The following is a 26,882-nucleotide window of genomic DNA, read 5'->3' on the forward strand; positions in this document are numbered from 1 at the left end:
TTTGCCACAATTCCAAAATGAGTGAACATGAATCTAAATTTATTTTTGATGTGACCTAAAAGTGCACTTAGTTGAGTCGAGGCGCAAGTCATAAATACAAAGTCAGGAGTCTCTAAATGAAAGATGTGTTGGGATGTTTCCAAGTTTCTTACATGTATATTGTTGATGTACACCTCTACAATATGCCCGAGGAGATCTTTGAAGAGGTTTTTCATGAGGCTTTAATATGTCACATTAGTGTTTTTTATCCCAAATGTTATGCCCTGATATTAGTATTGACCCTCATCTATTTAGAAGGATGTGACATCCTAATCTCTCAGATTCATCTTTATCTGATTGTACCCAAGTAGACATTCAATAAACTGAGGGTCTAGAATTTTGACATAGTATCAACAAGTTAATTTATGCATGGTAAGGGAAAGCTATCTTTAGGCATGCTTTATTGAGGTCAGTATAGTTACACACATCCTCTAATGCAGCTAGCTTTCTTAACCATGAAGACATTTGCTAGCTATGCACAATGGTGTGCTTTTTGTATGAGTCTTCATTCCAGAAACTTGTTGACTTCTGTTTTGATGGCTTAAAAGTGATCTGACGTGAAGTTGTTCCTCTTTTGGATGATTGGGTTGAAATTTGGATCCATCTTTAAGAAAAGCATGATTGTCTCTAGGTCGACTCCAAGCATATCGGTTGGTGTCCATGCAAAGATGTCTTCTTTTCTTTGGAGGAGATCAAAATATTCTAGCCTTTGCTCGTTGGAGATTAGGAAAGAAAGTTGCACGATTCGTGAAAGGTTCTTATTGGAGAGTGTAACGTGGATCAAGTCTTCTATTGGGGAAGCTCATTTTGATGCATCCTCATCTCAAAGATCAGAGCTTTTGATGTTGAGCATTATAGATGAGTATGGTTGGGCTTACCTGAGATAGAAAGATTATTTTATCTGCTAATCTCCTTGTGTGACACTAATCCTTATAGGGGTTAGAAAAATGTTCCTGAGGTGTAGCACTGAAGTGATGATACCAAAGATGGAATGTAGGTGCCTCTTGAAGATGGCATTATACACCAATTTTGACCTAATTTTAATGAACTAGATGGAGTGAGTCGTCTATCAAGAAAACTCTATCACTACAATAGGAAGATTTATCATTCTTTTGGCTACTATTGATCGATTGTTACATCTGTATAGTGGTATAAAAGTTGCTCAAAGATTCTCTCTGATTAGGCCCAAACTAAGGAAGGTGGAGTAGATAAAAATATTTACAGAGGTACCAATATTAACTAGGATCCTCTTCAAGATGTAGGGTTCACCAATTTCTGTTTCGATACCAAGAGGGTCTTGGTAAAAGACTTAAACTTCTTCCAAGTTAGAATAATCAGAAGTGATGGGCTCGAAATGTGGCTTCTTCTACACTATTTCTCTAGGTATAGAGATAAGGTCATGTTCAGATAGCAGCGGACCTCCAACAATTATTTAAAAATTGTCAATGACTTGATAACTCCCAAGTGTGAGCATTATCAGTACTAGTTTTTGTTCTACACAAACTTAACGAAATACCCCTACAAAACCAAGCTTTCAACTTCTTCCTTTAGCTATTTACATGCTTCAGTGCTGTGTGTGTGGCTTCGATAGAAGTTACAGTATTTCTCCTGATTTCCTAAGTAGGATTTCAGAGCGTGGGCCACTTAACACTCTTCATCATGGATGGTCATCAAAATGTTGATGTGTTCAATAGTGTATACTCTTTCACTGATTGAGGCTCACATCGCTAGTTTAGAGGCCAATGAGGGAGGTCATGATTCCCTTGATATTCAAACTTTGTACACTGTGAGTTTTAATTGGCATCATCGATGTTGATCTTGTGCTTGCCCTTATATTACTCAAATTTCTCCTTTTCTGAGTTGATGGCCTCATAAGCATTGGTTTGTGGTTCAACATGATGGAATATATCAACATAAGAGCAGGTTGTCTCCTGCATCAATGATGAGTAAAAAGTTCTATAGTGAAGCTCTCAAAGGAGACTTGTCTTAGCAATTCACGATCTACCCTTAGGACCTAGAGAGCCTCTGTAAAAAACCAACAAAAGTAATCCTTAAGCAAATTTCCCTTATTTTGCTGAATTTATCATAAATTGAATTTCATGATCTACCCTTAGGACCTAGAGAGCCTCTGTAGAAAACCAACAAAAGTAATCCTTAAGCAGATTTCCCTTATTTTGCTGAATTTATCATAAATTGAAAGAATCGTTGATGACCCTTCGATTTGCAATGAACGGCTCCATGAATAGTCTTGAAAGCTCATTAAAGGTGTTGATAGTGTCCCCAAGGAATAGAGTTGAATCACGTATAACATTTAAAAGTAATAAATAAAAGTTATGTGATAAGCAAGCAAAATCTCTAAAGATAGTGGACTTTAAAGTAATAAAAAAAACAGAACTAAAGTGCCAACCGCCCTTCAATATATCCCCCCAAAATTCTTTCAGCAAAGTAAACATGATATTCCAACCATCACATCCTATCAACAGACCCACAATTATCAGACCAAACCAAAAATAATATAAAAAAATACATCAACTTCCATTTGGCTGCTTCGCCTGCTCCAGCATCTGCACCACCTCCCTCATTGTCGGTCGCTCCACACTCCTTTCCTGGACGCACAACATTCCGACGAAGAACACCTGCATCGCCTCCTCCAAAGCAATATTCGCCAACCTCCTGTCCCAAATCTTCACCACCGCCTCCTTATTCCAGTTTGTCATCATCTTCGCCCACTGCACAATATCCACACCTTCCTCCCCGAAATCTCCTACCGCCCTCTTCCCGCTAATCAGCTCCAGCAGCACAACTCCGAAGCTATATACATCGCTCTTCTCATCCACTTTCAGCGTGTACGCATACTCTGCATTAAATAAAGTAAAAATCAGTTTTTTCTTTCCATGAAAGGCTTGGATCCCAAGCAGGATTTCTAAGAGTCAGTACTGTGCTGAGCTAATGATGATTTTGGGTCAAAAAATTGAAGATTAAGGCCCCATCACTCATGAAATTGATTTTTATAAAGATAAAGCTGAATTCTTTGGCCCACCTGATTTGTGTATTGAAAGAATAGCCTTGACTGTTAATGCAGAATACTTATGATCAGTTCAAGGAAGACCATGCAGGCCGATATATGACCATGTTTATGTAAATATATGAGGACAATTTCTGGTGCAGTGCTTTGGAAGAAGAGGAACAAATATTTTGTTTTGGGATATAGTACATGTCGAGAACTTTTGCGTCCTATTGTAAGTTTGTCTACTTTATCAGAAAATAAATTTTGGCTGTTTATGAAATGGCTTGAAATATGACAAAACTGTATTATTTACAGTTCCTCACTCCGAACAGTTTCAGATTTTGTTAGAGTGATTTTTTTTTCTTTCCTAAATTGCAGTCCGAAGCACCACACTGACCGAACATCCGATTTATCAAACTTAATATTTTACAATCGTAATTTTTAAAATATATAAATCATCTAAAAGCAAACAAATAAGACATAAAAATTATTCCAGTATTTAAGTACGAACCCCTACTTTTTTTACTTGTAGTTCAATTGATTTGAACAATATTAGTTCATCTTCTATATAATTATGAGCATGCGAATGCGATCAGGCTTTTTAATTATTAAAGAAACACTCATGAACCAATATATGGAGGAGCTCACAACTCATGATTAGTCTGCACAAGTATCATTTATAAGACTTTTAACTATTAATAATTTAAATATAGAATTTGTGTCAATAAACAAATATTTAAATGCCACTGAAACACCTTCGTTCAGACTCATATGAGGCTCTAATTGAACAGCAAAATCCTATGAGAAAATCCTCATAAATAATTAACCACATTCATTCATAATTTTATCCCAATGTATAATGTTATGGTGCCTGAGTGTGAGAATTTCTTATATAAATTTGAAAACTCCATTCAAAGAGAATCCGAATTTTAAAATTAAACAAAATAAAAAAAAAATTACCTGGAGCAATGTAACCATATGACCCTGCAATTGCTGACATGCATTCCGAAGATCCAGAATCCCTCAAGAACTTTGCCAGTCCGAAATCAGCAACATGAGCTTCAAAACTTTCATCCAGCAATATATTGTTCGATTTCACGTCCCTATGAAGAATCAGTGGACAGCAGTCATGGTGAAGATAGCACAATCCCCTTGCTGCCTCTGTCGCGATCCTCAACCTCATCTCCCACCTCAGATACCCGCCTCTCTTTCCATGAAGCATTTCTCCTAAGCTCCCATTAGGCATATATTCATACACGAGAAGGTTTGTCTCTTTGTTCCTGCAAAAAGCAAGCAACTTTACTATATTTCTATGGCGGATCTTCCCCAACGTCTGTATCTCCGCTGTGAGCCCGTTGTCGTGGGTCGATCCTTGGCTTATTCCTAGTAATCGCTTAACGGCCACGTGCTCGCCGCTCGGCATTGTGCCCCGGTAGACAACTCCGGCGCCGCCGCTACCAATGACGCAGTTTTCCTTCAGGCAGTCGGAGATGTTGACTGCAGAGAAGTTGAGCTTGCCGAATGCGGTGAGACGCCATGATTTAGAGCTTTTACGGATAATGGAGCGAGTTTTGACGGCAACTGTGGCTGCGAAGATAACTGAGCAGGTTAGGAGGCCAAGGGCGAAGAGTAGCTTGAATTTTCCAGGGAGTGATGAGTTGATTCCATCTCCGCCGTGTTGGTTTGGTGGGAAAGGAGCGATTTTTGAAAAGTTGCAAGGGTTTGTAACCAGGCCGCAAAGCAGTGAATTTCCGGTGAAGGAGGAGGAGTTGAAGTAGGCGAACTGGCCGGAGTCAGGGATCCGACCGGATAAGTTGTTGTGAGAGAAGTCGGCGACTGTTAGGCTCTTCATGGCAGCGATTTCGATTGGAATCCTGTAACTAAGCTGGTTTGAAGAAACGTTGAGGTAATTTAGGATTCTTAGCTGGGAAATACTAGGAGGTATCGCTCCGACGAGCATGTTCTGGCTTAAATCGAGATAAGTGAGTTGAGAGCAGTCACCGATCTCCGGTGGGATCTCGCCGGTGAAATTGTTGACACTAAGATCGACTTTAAGCAAATGTCTCAACTTTCCGAGCTCCGTTGGGATTGCGCCGGCAAGCTGGTTTCCGTTGAGAAGGAGGATTTGGAGTGCCGAGAAGTTGCCCAAGGAAGAAGGCAGGGGACCAGAAAGACGGTTGTTTGATAAGTTAAGCTGGCTGAGCATCGCCGGAGTTCTCCATTGGTCGTTGAAGATTCTCCCGGTGAGGTAATTGCTCTGCAGCTCCATCAGTGACAGTTCCGGCAAATAAAGGAGGCCACTTGGGATTGGTCCGGTGAGATAGTTCTGACCAAGACGGACTCTTGAGAGCGTTCTGCACTCACCGAGATCCCCCGGCAATGGTCCAAACAAGAAGTTGTTGAGAAGGATCAAGATTGCGAGCTTGCGGCCGGCACAGAGCGCCGGCGGAATTTCCCCAGTGAGCTTGTTCGATGAAAGGTCCAATTCCCGGAGATTCCCGTTGCTGCCGAGCTCTGGCGGTATCACCCCTGTCAAGTTGTTGTGCCAGAGCTTCAGCACCTGAAGCTCCGGCAGTTCGGAGATGAACTTAGGGATTTCCCCATGAAGCCTGTTGATAAAGAGGTGAAGGAGGTTGAGCTGTCGGAGTGCTGAAAGCTCCTTAGGGATCTCTCCGGTGAGAGCATTGTTTGATAGATCGAGGAACTTAAGCCTGGTAAGGTTTCCAAGCTCCGGCGGAATTACGCCGGTGAGTTGGTTGGTTTGAAGAAACAGAGTATCGAGCTTTTCAAGCTTACCCAATTGGGGTGTGATCTCGCCGTCAAGCCCACAGCTGGAAAGATCGAGATGAGTCAAATTGAACAATTTCCCAATCTCCATTGGTATTCCTCCGTCGAATTGGTTGTAGTATCCTAAAAACAGCTGTTTGAGAGAAGTCAGGTTGCCTAGCTCTGGTGGTATTCGGCCACCGAGATCATTTCCGGCAAGCGATAGAAATTCGAGTGCAGCGAAATCGCCGTAGGCCGCTGGAATGGTGCCTGAAAAGTAGTTCCCGCCGAGATCTAAGTGTCGAAGCTTTGAAAGCTTGACGACTTCAACCGGTAAAGGGCCGTAGAAATTGTTGTCGTAAGCGTCAAACACCTCGATGGACGACATGGCGGCTAAGCTCCAGCTTGCGAGGGAGCCGTTTAGCTGGTTGTTTGAAATGTTGAGGAAGCGGAGGCGAGGGAGATGGGCAATGCCTGGAGGGAGGTGGCCGGAAAGAGAGTTCCCAGCGAGGGATAGATGGGCAAGAGATTGCAGTCCTGCGATCGCCTGAGAGATGAAGCCGGAGAAGTTGGAGTTAGAAAGGTCGAGAGAGAGGATGAAGCGGCCGGCAATGTCGCATTTAACCCCGGCCCATGAGCAAAAGGAGGAGGTGTTTGATGAGTTCCAGGAAGAGAGGAGGGGGTTTGGGTTGACGAAGGATTGCTTGAGAGAGAGGAGGATGGATGCTTGCTTGGCAGGGGAGGGAGGAGTGAAAGAAGAGCAGGAGGGGAGAAAGGAGGAGAAAAAAAGGAGTAAAATGATAATGGCCATGGAGAGAGACAGAGACAGAATGAGCAAGGAAGAGGAAGATATGGGAGATGGAGTATAACAGGAGGAGAAAGAGATAAAAATGGAGGTGGGGGCATTGGGCTTGGCTTCTGGCTTGCTTTCTCTTCTTTTGTTGAAGAGGGGAAGGAGAAAGCAAAAGCGTTTTGAGTGCTCCTACTGCGGAGCAAAAGTGGAGGGAGATGTTGAGGGCGCTGCCGACCGTTAGATTTGAGGGAGAACTTCGCTTTATTTGATTTTTAGGAATAATAGTGTAATAGCTATTTTTTTATTATTTTGGATACTTAAATAAAATTAATCTTAAGATGAACTTTTGTAGGGTTAGAGTTGGATTGAATGAATATGCAAATTGACAAAACCAGAAGGGAAGATAGTGATGGACATCCAAAAATGTTTTCGAAGGCTTCTCTAGAATTTTATTCTTTGAAAGTGCTCCTTTCTTTTTTTTCATAGCCTTCTTGCTCAATCTATTTGCTCTTCACAGGGTTCTTCGTTCTAATTATCCTCGATCTTGAGCTAGATGTATTTCAACTCCATACAAGAAGTCTTCCATTTATTTGAACACTATAAAATCAAATAAAATTTTTCTCCTTAAGAATAACACAACATTTTTTAACAAAAATAGAGCAAATATTTCTTTTACTCTGCACAATCAAGATCCCAAAACTCAAATTAACTCACTAGAATCAAGCTTCTACTCATGTGAAATTCACTACTACTAGTTGAAAGGGTTACTTTTCACTGCCTAATGCCTTCTCATTAACTTTTTTTAATATAATATATATGACTTCATCTCAATTTTAGAGACCCTAAGGAATTGTAAGAAGCTCTTATAAATTTTTCACAGTTGTTCACTTAACAAGCAACTATTTTATAGGAATCTTTTAGATGAAATTAAGAAAGTTTGAAAGCTCAACTAATAAGAATCATCTTATTCTGAATGATGGTTTCTTCCCTTCTAAGCTCTCATTATAAGAAAATTATGATATTGCTTATATATGATTTATGTTCTTCCTTGACATATTGCTCATCATTTAGAAATAGTCTACAAACTTTAAACATATAAAAGATAATCCACCTCCCATCCTCAACAAAAAAATTTGTACACGCTTCTTTATATTATTAGAATTATATCAATGTCTAAAAAATTTCGTGAAGATAGCGGCCCAAAGAATGGGTGTGTCTGGAGGCAATGCCCCGAAAGGGAGGGCGTGATGTGGCTACGACGGCCCAAAAGAATGAGTGTACCACACGGGGGTATTGATTCAAGTGGTGAGCGTACCTAGAAGACATTGGCTCAAAAAGTGTGGGCATGTTGTGGAGGCATTGGTTCAAGTGTGCGAGTGTGCCGCAAGGAGCATTGAATTAAGAGAAAGATGATTCTCATTTGAGAGAATCATTCAATTGGGGTCAATGTATGAATGGGCACTCAAAAATGCAACTCAAGCATGTGATGGCGACTATGCAACGTATCATGCAAATGACACTACTACACGTGCAAAGCATACACTATACAAGTTAAGTTGGTTGCTCAACCTGTTGGGTTGAGTGGGGTGGTCAACCCGGGACAATGTAATCGACGAGCTCTGTTGGGCTGAGGTGGCCAACTGAACCAGAGTGATCAGTGAACCAAGCCAGGGTGATTGGTCAACTGAGTCGAGGGAGCCGGTCGAACCAAAGTTATTGGTCGACTGGGTCGAGGGAGCCAATCGAACCAAAGTGGTCAGAAGACTAGGCCAGGGCAGTCATTCGTACCAAGATGGCCAGTCGATCAAGCTGAGGCGACTGGTCAAACCCAAGTGATCGGTCGACTAAGCTGGAGCGGTCGATCGAACTATAAAAAAAGTATATCGTGTCGGGGCGGTCGGTTGAACTAAAGTTAAATGTGTTAAATATAACATACAACATATATCACACTAAAACATACAATGTAATGCAATCATCATGGACAATAGCAAACCATTCCCACCCTAATGTACTCACATAGGAACCTATGGTTTAGCTTTTGGATATGTGGCATAGCTGCGTCTGGCCTTAGCGATGAATTTGGAGAACTTCGTCCTCTCATTTCTAGTAGGAGAAGTTTTTCATTGTTTGTAGGACAATCTAGCTACAAAGCTTTTATAGTCCTACAATCCCTCCTCAATCTTATAGAATGGCCTAGCTACAAAGCTTTTCTCATTCCTTAAGATTGAAATATTACAACCCCTCCAAAGAAAGTTGGAAGTGCCAAAGCCGTGGGAAATTAGGAGCCTGACTCATTAGGATTTAGGTATAGAATTTTCAATGGGAGTTCACTTGGCTTCATAAAGAATTTGGCCACACATGTGCTTCCTAACCTTCAGCTTCCTCTGGAAAGTAAATGACCAATCATTAAGCCGACTAAAGTCCCCTGACCAACTAGTCTAACATGCGCGACCAAAACCCACTATTACACCACAAAGCTGACCAATCAAAAGGTGTATGGCTGGGCCAATTAGTATCATTTGACCAATCGAATCGTCTGATAACATGCAATTAATTGAGTTGGATGATACTAGGTGGTCGATCAGACTTTCCTCTCGTGGGCGACCAAACCCACAAATACCTAGCAAAATCTATTCCTAAGGCTAGCTAAGGATTCATGGAACCTCATCAACATGGCATTTGATGTTGTGTTTCTTCACATATGATGAAGCTCTTATATTGGTAAGAGAGATAATGTTTCAGCTAATTACTGAGCTCCGGTGTAGTTCTGATGAAGCTCCGGTAGTCCTTCCCAATGTTAGGATGAAGCTCTCCAATGATGTAGCAGAGAAGAAGTCTTACTCATTGCTAGCCACACTCCTCCTCACGAAGCTCTCCTCACACACTTAAAATATTGTGGAGGAAAAAGCATATTTCTTTTTATGGAGGATGGAGAAGGAGAGGAAGAAGAAGAGGAGTGTTATAAGAAAGATGCCCTTAGTCTCACTTCTCTCTAGCTCTTAACCTTAAGGCCTTCAAGAAGAAACCCTAAGAATAAGGAAGAAGAAGCTCCAAGGTAGAAGAGTTCAGCTCTTGGAGAAGGCAAAAAATGTTGAAGGTTGTTGATAAAGGGGAATGAGATGAAGTGATGAAGTTAAATCAGCCTCCTCATGCAAAATCCCCAAAGTGCCTCTTAATTAAGCCACAAAAGGCTAATCAAGGGTACTTGATACATGCAAAAAAGGGTTAATCCCTCTAAGCTTTTCATAATTTCAAGATGATCTCACCAAGTCTAAGAAGGGCCTAAAAATTTTGCTCCAGGTGGCACACCTCCCTAAGGCTGTCAGGCTAAATTTTAAAATATTAATGGGTGAACGTAGTCATGCTGAGCTCAGGCATGGTCACACTGCTCTTCTTGTGAGGTCATCATGGTCACACCAGCTCCCTAACCAAATTTTGTCAGGCTCACTATCTTGCGTGTGGTACGCTACCTTGGTCTTTGCTACCCCGAAGGTAGCCTTTGCATGACTACGAGAAATCCACATGGCCACAACATCCTACGTCGTAATTACATTGTGGGCTCTATCTTGTAGCATGGTCATGCTATCTTCAAGTGTGGCTACACTGAAGGCAGCCAGCTCAACCATTATAGGAGGGGTCAATGTTTGTCGAAATTTTATCGTTTGAATTAATTTGAAAAAATAATTTTAATTTAATATTCGTAATTACATTGTGGGCTCTATCTTGTGGCATGGTCATGCTATCTTCAGGTGTGGCTACACTGAAGGCAGCCAGCTCGACCATTATAGGAGGGGTCAATGTTTGTCAAAATTTTATCGATTGAATTAATTTGAAAAAATAATTTTAATTTAATATTTATATGATTTTTTACTTTGAAAATATTATTTTAATTTGAAAAATGAAACTAAGAGATCTCATACATTTTAATAGTTTAAATAACTAAGCATAATACTACAAGCAGTGCACCTACATTCAGGAATAGACATATTACTTGCCAGTAGGCTCGATTAAAAATACCAAAAAAAATTATGACATTTGTTTGGCCTACAAATTTTTTATGTGTGACCGATAAGTTCCCCTACCTAATAAAAAATTTGATAATGTTATTACTTAGGTTCCAAGCTCTCTATAAGAGCAGACCTCTATAGTTAATTATATCATGAGTGACCGAAGTCACTTAAGAAAACTCTCGATAATGATCAGAGGTCTTTGTCTTCAAGATTTCAAAGTTTATGATTTCAAGCTTGGACAAAGAAAAAAAAGGGGGAGAGGACCAAATAGGAACAACTATTTAGGAGTCAAAATGAGGGAAGATTAGGGGATGACACAAATTCTGAGGAGAACTTTGGTGACTTCCCAAACTATCCAATTATTTAGCTTCAATTTTAAAGATGAAATTATTTGATGTTTCAATCCTGTCAATTTATTATTTAGGGCTTACATCTGCATGATATCCGATTATGCAAATAGCTTGGAAGATAGGAGGGGTTATGTCCTATCAAATACGACCTAGGATTACTAAGAGAGTTAGGACTTATGATGCACGATATGATTGTGAATGAGCCTACAAGATGAGGTGAGGACTTATGCCGCACTAGGCAGACGGCATAGAAGTCCTATGGATTAGTTATTCAAGTCTAAAGAATGGTTTTGCTGATGTAGACCTTGTTTGATGTCGGGTCTTGATTCATCCGTGGAAGTTTTTCGCCATCTTCTTGCAGCTTGTTCTTAACTTAATGATTTCAGGTTTAGGTTTTGGTGTAAACATGCAATTAATGTTGGGTCTCATGGCCTGTCGCTTGCGTTCTATCATATTTCCTACTATTGTCTACTTTAGGGCCCTTGCAAGTATTATAAATGCTAAGTTAAAAATAATAAAAAGATGTAATAAATATGCAGTAAAGCCTGGTAAATGTAAAATAAACATGCATACCTGAGATTCTTACCGCTGCTTTAGGGTTAATACAACATCATATAGTAATGTGGCAGAGATTTAAAATGAGTCGCGAAAAAATCAAGGAAAGCTTAAAAAATTTGTAATAAAATCGAGTGAATGAAAAAAAAAAATACGATGTCACATATAGAAGATCGAGGCAGGGTATAAGAATTTAAGTTTGGGGTGGGCTTGGAGTTGGGTTGTGTGCTTTATAATACAACCTTAGATAGAAGAACCATCAAACAATCTAAGGAGGGCAATTTTTGGCCCAAGGAGGGCAATTTTTGGCCTCAATCAAAGTGATTCACAAGTGGACTTTTGTAGGATTTCATAAAAATTTCTTTAGTTTGTTATGCATGTAGAATTTACTTAGCAGTAAAAAGTAGCAATGTCATGGGAAAAGTATATGTATTTTTTTGTTAAGTCATATGTAAGTATTTTGGAAAAATAAATAGTTCATGAATCATTCACCTCAGTTGGGCTAGATCTGTCAACAATCTAAGAAAGCAAGGGACAACTCCTCACTGAGAGTTGGTGAATAGTGTTGTCGGTTCTGCCCTCCCCTTTGTAAGGGTCGTTGAAGCAGGAGACACTATCCTCATGTCCCACTCTTAGCACACATAAGCATTATCATCATCGCCCTTAGTACCAAGATTATCCAACTTATACTAGTCTGACAATCCATATGTGGCATTCAAAACTTCCCCAATTGCCCATTAGGAGCTAGACACTTTATTCAAGGCTCATACCCTAGGCGTTAGGTTTTACTGTAGGATAAGTAGTGACGGGATTTTAATTAATAATTTAAATTGAAAGGGCCCCGAGTCATATCTTGGTGGGTCCCTAAATTTTTTAAAAAGATTTTCTTTAAAATATTTAGGTAAGCTCAAATGTCCTGTCCTCTAAAATGTTCCAAGATCTTGTAAAGGTGTTCGGGGAGTCACCCTAAACAGCTTTAGAATCTCCTTGACCATTTCAAGTTCATTTGGTATTATTATATTGTTGAATTAATCAACCCTGATTAAGTTAAATTTTAATTACAATGTTTTGAATTACACTCAAGTTTCATCTTTCAATTAACCCATGAGCAAGGCAAGTAGTCACTTTTTTGGTGTTATTTTTGAGAGTTATGTGGGTAGTCACCCCTAAAGGTAAGCTTAATTGCTTAAGGAATTTTTTTCTCTCTTCTCAATTGGGCTTGAGCTTGTAGAGTTTTAGGAATTTTTATGATAACTTATGTTTAATTTTATAATCCTCTCCATATGATGTGAAATCAAGCCTAGCTCACTACCAAGCATTTGGATCTTTTAAGGATAAGTTTGTAATTTTGAAAAATTTCTTTGAAATGTAATTAATTGTTATCGAAAGATTGAATTATGCTTATCCATTGGCTTGAGACTTCAAATCAGTGAATTATTGCCTTCCTAAATTATTCCCTCTCGCAGTTGTATCATTCAAACATAATTGTCTTCTGATCTTCAACAATTTGAAGAATTACAATTATGTTCATTGGTAGAAAATAATGTGAATTGATTTCTACCCTTGTAATTAAATAATCTCAAAGGATTAATTACCAAAAATATTACCCTCTTATCCTCAATTTTGTTCTAAATTTTAGTTAAAGTACAAATTCAAATATCACAATTTTACCCCTACGACTTGTTATCACATAACTCCTTTAGTTTAACTCAAATGACCATGAAACTTTGTTTGCCTATTATTCATGGGTTAATTGAAACATCAGATGAGAATTTAAATTTTTTTAGTATTATTTAATAATTATTTTGATCCAAAATTATGAATTTTCAACGTTAATTAATTTAATTAATCCAACCATGTTTTTTGTCCTTAGGAAAATGTTATTGTGTTTCAATGAGTCAAAGGACCACTCGGAACAATTTTCATGAATTTTTTAATTATATTTAAAATTTTATAATCTTTAGTTGATTTAAATGAATAAATAAACAAAAATATATTTTATTCTGAATTTTTTTTAATTTTTCATTAATTTCTCTGACTTCAGAGAACTCAAATAAATTTATTTTATATTTTTTTATTTTAGTTTTATTTTTTATAATTATTTCAATAAAAATATAGAAAAATACATTTAATCATTTAAAAAACATTTTTAAAATTTAAAAATTTGTAAAAGCATTTCAAAGCTGTTTTCTTTATCAAGAAGTAATTTGACATTTTGAGATATATTTGTATTTTTGTAATCTGTAAATTTTTTTAATTAAGAAAATATCTAAAAATGAACTTTTTATTTTGACTTTAATTTTATTTTTTTTAGGTGCCTCTGATCTTAGAGAACTCCCCAAACTTGATTTTGTAATTTTCTGATTTTCTTATATAATTATTTTAAGCTAAAATTACTATTTTTTAAGAAAAATACTTTTTTATAGTAAGAAAATATTTCTAACTTAGAAATTTTTAAGGAAATATCCCAATGTTATTTTCTTTAATTAGAGGTAATTTTGTGATTTTTTGAATTATATTTACATTTTTCAAACTTTACCAAGTTTTTTAAATAGGAAAATACTTAATAACAGATTTTTTATTTGAAATCTCACTTTTGATTTTTCTAAGGTCCTCTGACTATAGTGAACACAACAAACTTGATTTTATATTTTTTTGATTTTTATGTTTATTTTTTATAACTTTTCAATTAAAATAAGGTAAAATTCCTAGAAAATTAGGGCTTTTGATGCTGGGGGTGCCCACTCATTTTGGAAAAATTAGGAAACATTCCTCGTTCATTAGGAACAAACCCAAAGTTAAATAGCATTTTCTGTAATTTATTTATTTAGAAACCCCTTATTTATCTACTTATCCATGTCAACACGGGTTAATCGTATCCATTGAAAATGGCGGCGCTGTTATTTATATATATATATATATAGACACACACACCATTTTATCTATGCAAGAAAATATATTTGTTCATATACATATATAGACACACATGTCATTTTATCTATGCAAGAAAATATATTTTTATAATTTAAAAATTAAAATAATACTATTATTGTTGTAATATAAAAGATTTAGATTATATAATTATAAAACATAAAATTTAGATGTTAAATATATAAATACATAAAAGATTGAGTCGTAGGAATGCAAATGTCACTTAATATTATTACTATTATCCTTTTGGATAAAATGAGTTCGAATCTGATATTTAAAAATGTTTGACTTCATTTTAAATCAATATGCTTTGTACGAATAACTAATCTTCCATTTCCCAGAAAATATATAACGCTCCCTTGCATGGGACGTCATTGCACGGCCATTTCCCAGAAAATTTATAACGCTCCCTTGCATGGGACGTCATTGCACGGCTGAATTGAAGGCACGCGTTGTTATGAACAGATTAACGGTCTTCGTAAGTCGACATTAAACTAGCAATATTTGGAGGAACATTTTTTTTATTTTTTTTATTTTGCATGAGGTTAGAAAAAATGCTTTAAAATGGATAAAATTTATTTTTAAGTTACAACATTTAATTAGACATAATTACAAATTGATATTAATATGAATTTTATAAACATCTTTAAAATTGATTATTAATTTCTCTCACAAAATAAATTAATATTATATATTATTTTATATATTATTAGATTTGGGTGAATCACATTCAAGGACAAGAGTGTCAAAAAAGAATTAAAAAAGAGAGATTTGAGAGAGAGACAGATGTATGAATAAAGTATTATGGTCATCAATTTCACCCCCAACCCCTCTTACATTTATTATTCCTCTGTTTTTAAGGAACTAGAATAACTATGAAATGACAAATATACCCTGGACAATTTTCTGGTCGATCAATCTTCTTTAATCGTCCTTTGGTTGAGTCTACCACTATGCTTTGAGAGTCGGTCGGGCTTTCCCCAATCCGCTTCTAAGTCAATTGGTCATCTAAGTTGGTCATCTCTCAAGTTGACCAACCCTCAAGTGGATTTTAAGTTCGTTGACCTCTAGTCCTCATTTGGTTAGTTTCTTTTTATCTTATATATTCATGTCTTGCTTGGACCTTTCAACATGTGCCTGGTCCAGGACCATATGATATGGTCAAGCACATTTTTCTTGCACATATTTAGTTGATTGAATTTCTCGTACATTAGTAAGTTAAGATGTGATAAGAATAAGAAAATTAAGTACAATGAGTGGTTAGTTGTCATCGAATGACTTTAAAGTTTGATACTTTCTAAGTTTTCGTGCAATTGATTGTTATAGATATAGGACGTATGTGTCTTTCCATATAATGCTTCGAACTAACCTTATGGTTATGTGCAAACCTTGATCCCTTTTCCTTTTTTTTTTTTTTTCTTTATTTCTTCTTGGTCTTGAGAGGAATTATGATGGATAACACAATGAAATCCCAACCTAATATCCCAAACAAGGCTTTGACTCATGAGATGCCTTCGAAAATGAGATGAACGAAATAGCGTGAGGGCGATCGAAGAAAAAAGATAGTGGTTAAGATGAGAATAGTTTTTTCCTTAGGTCAAGTGGGCCCTTCTAGAGCTTTCCTGAACAATGTTGATCAGGTCACTTCGACTGAAAGTTCATCTGCCCCTCTGGAGTCTTAGTCAGGTACCAAAATTCCATTATTAACAATGAAATTTTAACCAGGAGAGCTCATGTTATTTGAAATATTACGAGTTTAGGTATTCTTGGTTCATAAATAGTTGATAACTTTTGTTTTTCATGATGTTACAGATTCAGGTCCATCAAGTTTGGACAAAGCTCTGGTCCTGCCAGCAAAAGAAGGAATGCGGTGGATGGAGGAGATGATGGACGTACTAGCGAGCATGGAGGAGTCGATTGTCTTAAGGGGGTTCCTCCTGAGAAACACGGAGATAAAATTTGAGAGGGTGCGGATCGCGAAGAGCCGACTCACCACCTAGACTAAATCAAATGTTCCTTCATGTGTGAGGACAATATTTAGCAAGATTTATAGGTGAGTGCCTTGTCATCTCACGTGGTGAGACTATGAGAGGAGATCGTTGTGGTGAAGCAAATGACCGTCATTTTTCACCGAGAACTCGCGAACCTGCGTGATGTTCTTCAAACTTCTCAATCTAAAGTTGAGTCCAACAGTTTGGGATAGTTTAAGTCCAAAGGATGATTCTTGTTTCGTTCGTTACTTTGATTGGGCCATGTCTCAGCTAAAATTGTATCAGACGCTTCTATTAGCTATTTCCTTCGTTCAGTCTGAGTCATGTTTGCAAGTTTATTGTATTAATTTTTTATTAATAATATAAAATTTTCAATTTTCACGCCCTTTCTTGTTATGTATATTTGGTTTTACCCTCCTAGCGATGGTTGGGAATCATTTTTACCTTTTAAAAGGGAGGCTAATAGCGATAGATTCTCTTTCTTTATCTTGTATTTTACGGCTTTTTACTATGTTTCTAGACTCAAAGATTTTATGATTTTTAGCTTATTTGGTTCAACACAGATGACTAACGATGATGTTACTAAGGTTATGTTTGATATAGCTGCAGGTGTTCGAATAAGCAACTATGAAGTTGCCGAAGAAGAAGTGACAGTTCAAAAAGCTGGAGTGGCTAGTATAATTTAATATTTTTTTTTTTTTGGAAAAATTTAGACCTTAGTTTTTAATCAACAACTACAAGTAGCAAGGTATAAAGGGAAAACACAACTTTTACCTGTAGCTCTTTGAGAATGCAGACAAAAATAGTTTTACCAAACAATAAAAGCAGTGGTGCAACACCACAACGCTGCCGCACCGCCACCCCAAATATACCCTATGTATCAACAAAGTTATGTCTTCAAACCTTCTGTTTTTTTTTTGTTCTGTTGGTCAGTTCTAAAGGGTGATCACTTTTAGTGAGACTAAGCTAGTTTTTAATGGTCAGTTTGGGCTGAGACTCCAAATTTTTTTATGCAAGAAGTTAAGTGACATCTTCAACTTTTATGGGGTTGTTTTTGTACAGGTGATGCCAAATTCTATTGCTGGTATGATGACTTTCATGATTTTTGCTCGTCGTACAGAAATCATCTAGCCAATCGAGCTTTTCAACTACATCTTTTCCTTTCAAACATGTCTAGATGGGTTTATACAATTCTCATCGGTAGGGTATTTTCACCTTAGTGTCTAGAGAATAAAAGGAAAGATTGAAAACTTAGATTGTTTTTCACTTAGATGAAAGATAGTCGGTCAATCAAGACGACAACAACTGGAGCCAACCTATCTAAGACCAAGCTGAAAATCCTACTTTCAAGTTTGAGAGGAAAGGTTTGTCCTGTCGTTTGTACCTTGCAGCTTAGGTGCTTGACAAGGTACTGGCTCATGCCTATGGTGAAATAATTGATGCCAATTAGAAGGTCTCTGACGCCATGAAACCTGAGCGAGAGATACAGGAATCTACCTTGACTGATAAAAATACCGAAGAAAATTCTGTTGACAACAACACAAGTAATTTTCTTACCCATTCAATTTTGTGTTCTACCATCATCATCCGAAAGACAAGCATGGGCAAGCTAATCCTCATTGAGAGGTCATCACATCCATTAAAAATGATGCATGAACTTGTTGCAGTTATCTGAGAAGGTGATGCTTAGTCTGATCAAGAGATTGTCAATCTAGGTGAGCCAATTCATCTTAAGGGAGAGGTGTCATGTAATTTACTAATGGTGAGTGGAAGCTTGACGAACTTCCCACACTCTATCATCAGCTTTCCAAGATTTGGATCTGGCTCGATAGAAAATTGATAGGGAAGTGCAGTGGCTTGAGGCAATTGATAAGCACTGGTCAACACTTTATAGAGACTTGGAGAGAAATAACAAGATACTGCTTGAGCAGATGTCCACGATGAATATAATGGAGTTTATGAGCCAATTCATCTTAGGGGAGAGGTGTCATGTAATTTACTAATGGTGTGTGGAAGCTTGACGAACTTCCCACACTCTATCACCAGCTTTCCAACACTTGGATCTGGCTCGATAGAAAATTGATAGGGAAGTGCAGTGGCTAGAGGCAGAGCTAGAGGCAATTGATAAGCACTGGTCAACACTTCATAGACACTTGGAGAGAAATAACAAGATACTGATTGAGCAGATGTCCACGATGAATATAATGGAGTTTATGGTTAGGTATTCATCTAGTGTCAAAGAGAAGACACTTGTGGAAACTTTCATGCGGGGAGGTTGTATAGTATTGAACATATGGAGAAACAAAATATGATCTCGCTGGAGTGGGTAAATATGGATAAATTTATTGGGTTGATGTCAGATTCTAAATTAGAAGAAGATGAAGAACAAGATTATGATAGGGAAAAGCAACGGGATGTCTTCAAATGGAAAATTTTTTGTATCAAGATTCCGAATGCAGCGCGCGGACTCCAGCAATATACCATCATGTGTGCTATATTGGGCCCACCTAAAAGAATATTGAAATGGAATAGTAGAGGTTATTGGAGTGCAACCACGAAGATTATTGGAGTGGAACTGCAGATGTTATTTGAAGGGTTATTGAGGGTATTAACTTTAATAACGCTGCAATAACCCCTCAATAACCCCCAAATATCCCCACAATAAGTTTTGCGTTTCCGCTCAAATAATCTTCTATAATAACCCTCGCAATAAACCCCCAATAACCTCCGTAGTTTCACTTTGATAACCTTATTCACTAACCCCTGTAATAACTCCTCATTAACCCCCTAATAACCTCCACGATTTCACTTCAAATAACCTAAATAACATCCGCGATATGGCACACGTGACAACATATTACTGGAAGTCCGCACACAAAGCTACATCCGTACTCCAAATGTAAAATTCTCTCATTCAAATGTGTAATAAAAAAATTTAGTCTGTTTAGAAAAGAAAACTTGATAATATTTATATTAATGAAAAGGATTTTTGATAGTAACTTTTTTCCACGTTGTTTGTTTACTTTCTATGGTTAAGTGATCCACTTTAAAATTACATTTTTTATGCATATTTTATACCCATTTTCTTATGATATTATGCTTTAATGAAAGATATTTTGTGTATTTTTTGTTACATGTACAAGAAAAAGAGTTAAAGCGCAAAAAGAAAAAAAAAACATCAAAAAGGGGCAAAATGAACCAAAACAAGAAAAATTTTTAAAACTAGAGCCTAGGCGTCAGATGAAGATCATGGCTGGTGCCTAGGCGCTAGAGTCAGTTTCTAGAAGATGCGTTGAATGAGGAAAAATTTTGAAGAGATGTCTAAAGCAACCGTTGGTTTTTTTAAAAGCTCTATATTAGAGATCAATTCTACACATCTTGGGGGAGTGCTAGAGTCTTTTTGAGAAGGGGAGACACCCATATAAAGTGGGCAGCCACCTTAGTAAGCTTTTGTGAGTCTATTATTTCTGGAGTTTTGTGAGTCTTGTAAGATTCTATTAAAGTTAGAGAAGTTAGGGAACTTCAAAGGATTGCTTGGGGAAACATTTAAGTTAAGTATTTGTTTCTTTTCTTTGAGTATTATACTTTGGATTTGAGTTTATAAATATGTTTTATTTTGTTTTGTTATCCTCATGTGTTCTAAGTAGTTTTCTTCTTTATCCTTGCAAGATGAAGTAATCAAATCGTGGATTTGATTTGATCTGAACTTTATTGATTTCAAATTTGTGATGATATTTTCACTCGTCCTTCATTTATTTTACAAATTGGCCACATGTATTGCTAAAATTTGTTAAGAAACTTAAATACCCAAGAAGCCTAAGATTTCTTTAACTAGTGAATATCACATTTAACTTTAGAAAGAGCCATGACGATCTTTTGAGGAGGAGTGCAAATAAATAGGGAGATAAGATTTGATTGGCATAAAATTGATATTTCTAGGGTGACAGACTTGATTCTTTTATCAATTTGCCTTAGAGATTAGAACTAAGGGTAGGTCCCATAGAGAGGACACAGTGGGTAATCCAGGAGTGAGAGACTGGAACCTACCCAACATTACTATATATGCCGATCAACTTTAGATTAGCCAATGTTCTTTATGCTCGGAAGAGGTAAAAAATAGGTATGCTTTTATTTGTCACAAAACAATAGTTAAACTTCTAAATAATTGAAATCCTACTCTGATTATGAATTATTTGCAAGGAGAAATTTTCTTTATATATATATATATATATATATAGAATTTTCTAAAACTTTGTATTTACTTTTTACTCGCATTTGTATGAATTAGTAAACTTTATTTTATTGCATAAACTACTTTAAATATTTTCTGTAGTTTTAAGTAAGGGTTTTTCACAGTTAAGATTCCTGAATTTACTTCTTTCCCTTAATTTTTATGTGGGGTCGATATTGAGGTTTTTAAAGAAAACTCTACATTTCTTGAAAAGATTAGTATATTTTCATAGTACCCCTTTTGAGAAAACTATTAATTAAAATTTTATAATATTACATTTGTTCTCACCAGCCGCGAAATATACATTGGGTCAAGATTTTGGCCATATTTGAGAATATAAATATTTGTGTAATTGCACAACAAAACTGTCAATGGAGCTTAGTATTGACAATAGTTGATGGCAAGCTGAAGAAGCCTATCTTATCTTCTAGACAGGCTCAGCCCTTTACTCATAAGTGGATAGGCCAAGCTTCCAAGCAAGAAAAGTCTAGTATAAACTCTTTTAGAAGAGATTGCCTAAGGAAAATCCTTAAAAAAGTTCTTAGGTAGGGCAAGCTACTTCCTTGTCTGAAGAAACCTGATGAGGTGGAGAAGACTAAAGAGCCCAACTATTGTTAATACTACAATCTCTTGGAACATGTACTGAGGTCTGCTATGTCTTCATGAATTGGCTTAATGCTTGCTACAAGGTGAGAAAGAGAGACAAAGATTTCAGAGTCATACTTGGAGATGCCTCTAGCATGAGGATCAACTAGAGTTGTTGCAGCCATTCCAGTTACTCTCACTGTTACTTCTACAACAGCTTGTGTTACCAATGTACATTCTTTCAATTTACTTTCTTTCTTTTCTCTTATAAATGATAGCTCGGAGTAAGAGTTTGCACCCTTTGAAATATTTTTTTCTTGTTGATGAAGCAATAAAGGAAGACAATTTTAATTACCTTTTTTGTTTGAAATCAGCTCTCATGATTCTGACACAAATATTCTTAGCAAAGGTGAGGAGCAATATCCATTATTTCCCTCCTTCAAAAGTGCTTGCCGCATTTGTGATGATTTTAGTGATTCATCGGATGTTATAGGAGAGACTTCTTTCTCAGGACTCCTTCAAAGAGTCTCCTTCTCTTAAATGTCCCATCAGGAGCAATCTTTTTGGTTCCTCTAATGAGGATATCCAAGAAGTTCACTTATGAAGCGACAAGTTCCTTCCTTCAAGTGTAGCTAAACCTACTACCCTTGATAAGGGGAAGGAGATCATCTCCCAACAGGTGGATGATCCCCATGTAGCTCCTGTCGAGAGCAAAGGAGCTAAGAATCCTCCTAATAAAGTATATTACAATATGCTAGTAGACCTTAAATTGTTGCCAACATTGTTGAGCATCTATGATGCCCTCCTTCTATCTCCCAAGCTAAGGAAGACTTTAGCATGGGTGCTCTTGGAGCCTGAAGTCTTCCATGCTACTAAATTGAGGAGAGGATGAAGGAGGCATCCACATTGCAATACATTGCTCCATCACTTTTGATGAGGAAGACTTATTGTTTGATAATACAGATCATAATTGTTTCTTATATGTGGCAGATATGATAAACAATACACCCTTAAATTGTATTTTAGTTCATTCTAGAGCATCCATTAAAATCATTAGCATGTGGATCCTCGACTTGCTTTCATTAGGCATGCAATGGTTGTGCTCTGACTGGATCGTGTTGAATGGCTTCAATGAAAAGGGCAAAAGATCCTTTGGTCCATCACCCTCCCTCTCCAATTTGGAGAGCTAAAAAAACAAGTTCCACATCATTGGCGTCCTTTAGAGCTTTGCTCAGATCTGGATTCATAAGTATAGGGCAGTACTTTCAACCCTCCATTGGTGCATTAAATATATGTGCGAAGGAGATGGGTTTTCCATTTTGGGTGATGTCTAGCCCTTTTTTTGTGAACAAAGTCAGTATATATGAAAATGTTGAATATTATGTTTCTCATACCAAGGTGTTTCTACCTTCTTCAAGCACAGTGGGATGTTCACAGACCCTTCCTCTTTCTTGACCTTGTCTGATCAAAGGAAAAGAGGTAGTGAAGCAGGAGGAAAGGTTGCATACCCAACACATGAGGGAGCTAATTAGAAGGCTCCCTACATTACTAACCTCTAAGATTCTAGCAGCACATCCAACCTCGCGTAGTGAAGCAGGAGGAAAGGTTGCATACCCAACTCATAAGGGAGCAAATTAGAAGGCTCCCTACATTGCTAACCTCTAAGATTCTAGCAGCACATCCAACCTCGGTAGAGTCACTGCTAAACGATGACTTTTTTAATGAGCATTTATTAGTCGTTAATTTTTCTGAGTGGGAGCTATACTTTCATTAAGTATCTTCCTTGAGGGAAGGCCCACCTGGATCTCTCCCGAGGGTGAAGGCCGGTATCAGCCCCATTTTTTTCTCCTCTGAGCATGGTATTCTTCACTATTCTTATAGCTTTATAGAGCCACATACAAATAATGAGGTGGAATGTGAAGCCTTGATTTATGGACTGGAATTAGCTATCAAAATGAACATAAAGAAGATCATGGTCTATGAGGACTCACGTTTCATCATTAACCAGCTGTTGAGAACCTACAAAGATCTCAAACTAGACCTCTTAGCAAACCACAAGAGAGTTATGACATTATTAGAGCACATCCCTGTTGCTACATTAGTCAAGGCACTCTGTTCCTTGAACAAAAAAACGGACACTCTCACTAAGCTAGAAAAGGAACTATCTAGTCCTACCAAAAAACTCTGTGATATTGGTGATCCTACTTAAATGTTTTATCTCATCGGTGTGTATACAACCTTTGGATGTTACCCCTTTGGGCTATAAGTTCACAGTCCTCATTGCCTCTAATAAACTATACGAGGACTGGCACCAAGCCATCATCATTTATTTGTTGAGGAGAATACTCTCCGTGACCACTCTCTTGTCACTCAAATTCAAAAGAGAGTGTTGGCATATTCCATCATGAATGGTACCCTTTACTGATGTTCGTTTAACAAATGTTGTTGTAATGCGTTGGAAAGGTTGAGATTTAGAAGATCTTGACTGAGGTCTATGACACTCTATGTGGACCTCAATAGTCAGGTTTCAAAATGAAAGTCAATATCAAGAGACTCAGGTACTATTGACCTTCGATGAATTTTACCTGCATACATTATGCCAAGCGATGTCATCATTCCCAGGTTTTTAGTCTGGTCCTCACCAGCCTTTAAATTTGTTGAATACAACAATAGCATCTTGGCCCTTCAAGGCCTAAGGAATCGATATTGTAGGGCCTATTGACCTACCATCCTTTATGGTACATCATTTTATACTAGGAGCCCCCAACTTCTTTTCTAGGGGGCGGAAGTCATCCTCTTGAGGGAGATCAAGGCCAAAAAAGTCTTACAGTTTTTCAAAAACAATATAGTGTACTGATTTGGTGTGACATATCATTTTTGATAAAGGGCTACCTTTCAAAAACACCAAAATCAGTCAATTTGCTCGTCGACATCAGATCGATTGGCAGTATTCCACTATATACTACCTGAGAGCTAACGAACTCGCTGAGGCTTTCAATAAAACCTTCGTAAACCTCATGAATTAAATCCTTCATGCTAACATAAGGAATGACTTGAGAAGATCTCTGATTTATGGGAGTATCGTATATAGTATCGCACCCCCACAAACTCTATCCCTTAATGCTCTGATGTTTGGATTCAAGGCAATTCTTCCCATGGAATTTGAACTTCCCTTATTAAGGGTTTCTCTAAGTAACAACATTACCGGTGATGAAAATATTTGACTTAGGCTATAATCCCATGAAAACTTTGAGCTATAACGCACTTGAATGGCTAGAGCTCATAACAAATTAGTGAGACTGAGGACCTTAATGATTGTAGAACTAGTTCTGGTTCTATGCCACTCAACTTTAGCTCACTATCAAAGGCACGACAAGTTTGAGCCCACTTGGGAAGGACCTTTCTTGATCTACAAGGTCAAAGATGAAGGAGCCTACCTACTCATTGATGAAGATGGATCTCATATGATGTCCCCTATCAACGGGTAATATTTGTACAGATATTTTTCTTAGCCTCTTTAGCTTTTCATGTACTTTATGTACTCGATGTACTTAATGAAGAAATTTGATGGCTAAAGCATATGTACTATGTAATCCATCCTTTTGAGTAATAAAGAAAATACAATTTCCATTTCCTCTTCATTATGTAAGTTGCCTTGTATTATTACCTTGCATCTATCAAAAGATCACCCTTAGTTCAAAACAGTTTCATGTAACAGAAGCCTTGTATTTCTCTTAATTTGATTTATGGCCATCACTTCAAGAAAATTAGAAGTTCTATAGATGACCTATACTGGTGTGGGTAATAATCAATATAGGAGAAGCCTTTCCCTTTTCCTTCCATGTCTTCCATTAATTCACTCTACACAAGATCTGAAAGCTATTACACCTATTCGCATAATTATGATTGGCACATACATCTTGTTCATCCTAATGAATGAGGATTACAAGCTTTTTCTACTAAATTTGAAGGAATGGAGTTGATATTCATTTATGGATATGGTTTATCTCAGAAGCTAAGCACTTTTGGGTGGACCATCATTATAGTCAAACCCCACCTTTACATCCCCACAATGTGAGCATTTCTTATCATCATGTCAGAAGAAGGCTTATTGCATTGATTACAACAATCAGCTTACCTATCTGATCCATGCCTAAGAAGAATTTTTTCAAACCTACATCAAATCTCCAATCAGGTTGCCTTGTTAGGTGCTTGACAAATGTCCCTTTTATAAGTTCGGTTGTGTCGTTTTCTTTAATGAAAACTATGTTGCTCATTTTCAAGGAAATTTTCAATGGGGTTTGCTGAGCTGGAGATTACAAAAGCACCTTGAGGTTGGACTGTCTCATGCACCCAAGCCTTTAGATACCTCATCAGTATTTTGATTGACTAAGTTGATCCTATACACCATATCGGAAGGTTTATTGTGATGACTATGATATAAACTTACCTATTCCACTCAAATCAATATGAGGATGTTTTCATTACCACAGAATATCCCTAGTGGAATCCAGGGAATTATTCCCTAAGGAAGGTTTATTGTGATGACTATGATATACACTTACCTATTCCACTCAAATCAACATGAGGATGTTTTCATTACCACATAATATCCCTAGTGGAATCCAGGGAATTATTCCCTAATGGACCTCTTATTAAGAACTTAAAAAAAGTACCACTTATAGTTAGGTTGTCAGCTTTATTTAAAAAAAGGGGGCCACTCTACTGGTCCATAAGGAACCCCCAGAATAATCATTACACTAGTAGTTGTGAAAGCACCATGAGGTTGGAATGTCTCATGCATCCAAACCTCTTCGATACTTATATGGTAGTTTGACTGACTTGGCCAACTTTACTATCCATCTCAAAGTGCATGTCACATTGATTTGATCCATTTGCAGTCTTGATTAGTCCATGTGTAAGATGGATATATTTATGCCCGAAATTAACCCTCAGTGAGGATCATATAGATTCTCCAGTGAGGAACACTTAAAATCCCCAATGAGGATCACTGTGCTAAAATCTTACAAAGTGTTATGAGGTCAGATCACTCTACGCATCCAACAACTTCTTTCATCCCTCTTTTAATTGGTGTGAGCTTTTTCACCTTGGCAGAATGAGATGTTCAAATCCCCACAGAGTTTCCTCAGTGGAGCCTAAATGGTGTCACTAACGAGAGTCCTCCCCTTGGTACATTCAAAAATCGACTCTAGCAATTTCTTCGACTTGGTTGGCCCTACTCAGCTTGTTGAGTGGTGTGTCACACTACTCTGAGCTCCATGCTAGTCCAATTTGTACATGCTTAAGTAAAGTATTTTCATGCCTGCAAAAATTCCTAGCATGAGCCACCTTGCTAAAGTTTTTAAGAGACTATGAGAGTGGATTGCTTTGTCCATTCATTTTTTTGATATATATCTGGCTAAGTTGATTCTCATCACCTTGTCCATTGATACATTTTTTTTATTAGACTATTTCAACTAGTCAGTTAATCCACGTTTGATCGTGATATTTGGATATCATATGATACCATGATGTTGTATACGGTGAGAAATGCTTTGATCATTTCTCACCAATTCGTCTTAGGTTGCAAGACCACTTTGCCCATCTAGCGTATGATGCCTCTC

At 37.3% G+C, this 26,882-nt stretch overlaps 1 protein-coding gene across 1 annotated transcript; it reads right to left on the minus strand.

The window, feature by feature from the left end:
• Positions 1 to 2,451: 2,451 nt before the first annotated feature.
• On the minus strand, positions 2,452 to 6,851 carry LOC110038938 (leucine-rich repeat receptor-like serine/threonine-protein kinase BAM3). The gene is made up of 2 exons (XM_020743868.1): positions 4,007 to 6,851; positions 2,452 to 2,896 (listed from the first exon to the last, which is right to left on the minus strand). The coding sequence occupies exons 1-2, from the start codon at positions 6,621 to 6,623 to the stop codon at positions 2,568 to 2,570; spliced, it is 2,946 nt and encodes a 981-aa protein (XP_020599527.1). The 5' UTR covers positions 6,624 to 6,851; the 3' UTR covers positions 2,452 to 2,567.
• Between the last annotated feature and the right edge of the window lie 20,031 nt (positions 6,852 to 26,882).

This window comes from Phalaenopsis equestris, unplaced genomic scaffold (assembly GCF_001263595.1).
Source record: "Phalaenopsis equestris unplaced genomic scaffold, ASM126359v1 Scaffold234399, whole genome shotgun sequence".
In the NCBI taxonomy this organism is placed as follows: Eukaryota; Viridiplantae; Streptophyta; class Magnoliopsida; order Asparagales; family Orchidaceae; genus Phalaenopsis; species Phalaenopsis equestris.

Excerpts from the sequence above, each read along its gene's own strand:
- LOC110038938 (XM_020743868.1), bottom strand. The coding sequence starts at position 6,623 with ATGGCCATTATCATTTTACTCCTTTTTTTCTCCTCCTTTCTCCCCTCC. Across the intron at positions 2,897-4,006 it reads ATATGGTTACATTGCTCCAG|AGTATGCGTACACGCTGAAA; the intron begins GTAATTTTTTTT and ends TATTTAATGCAG.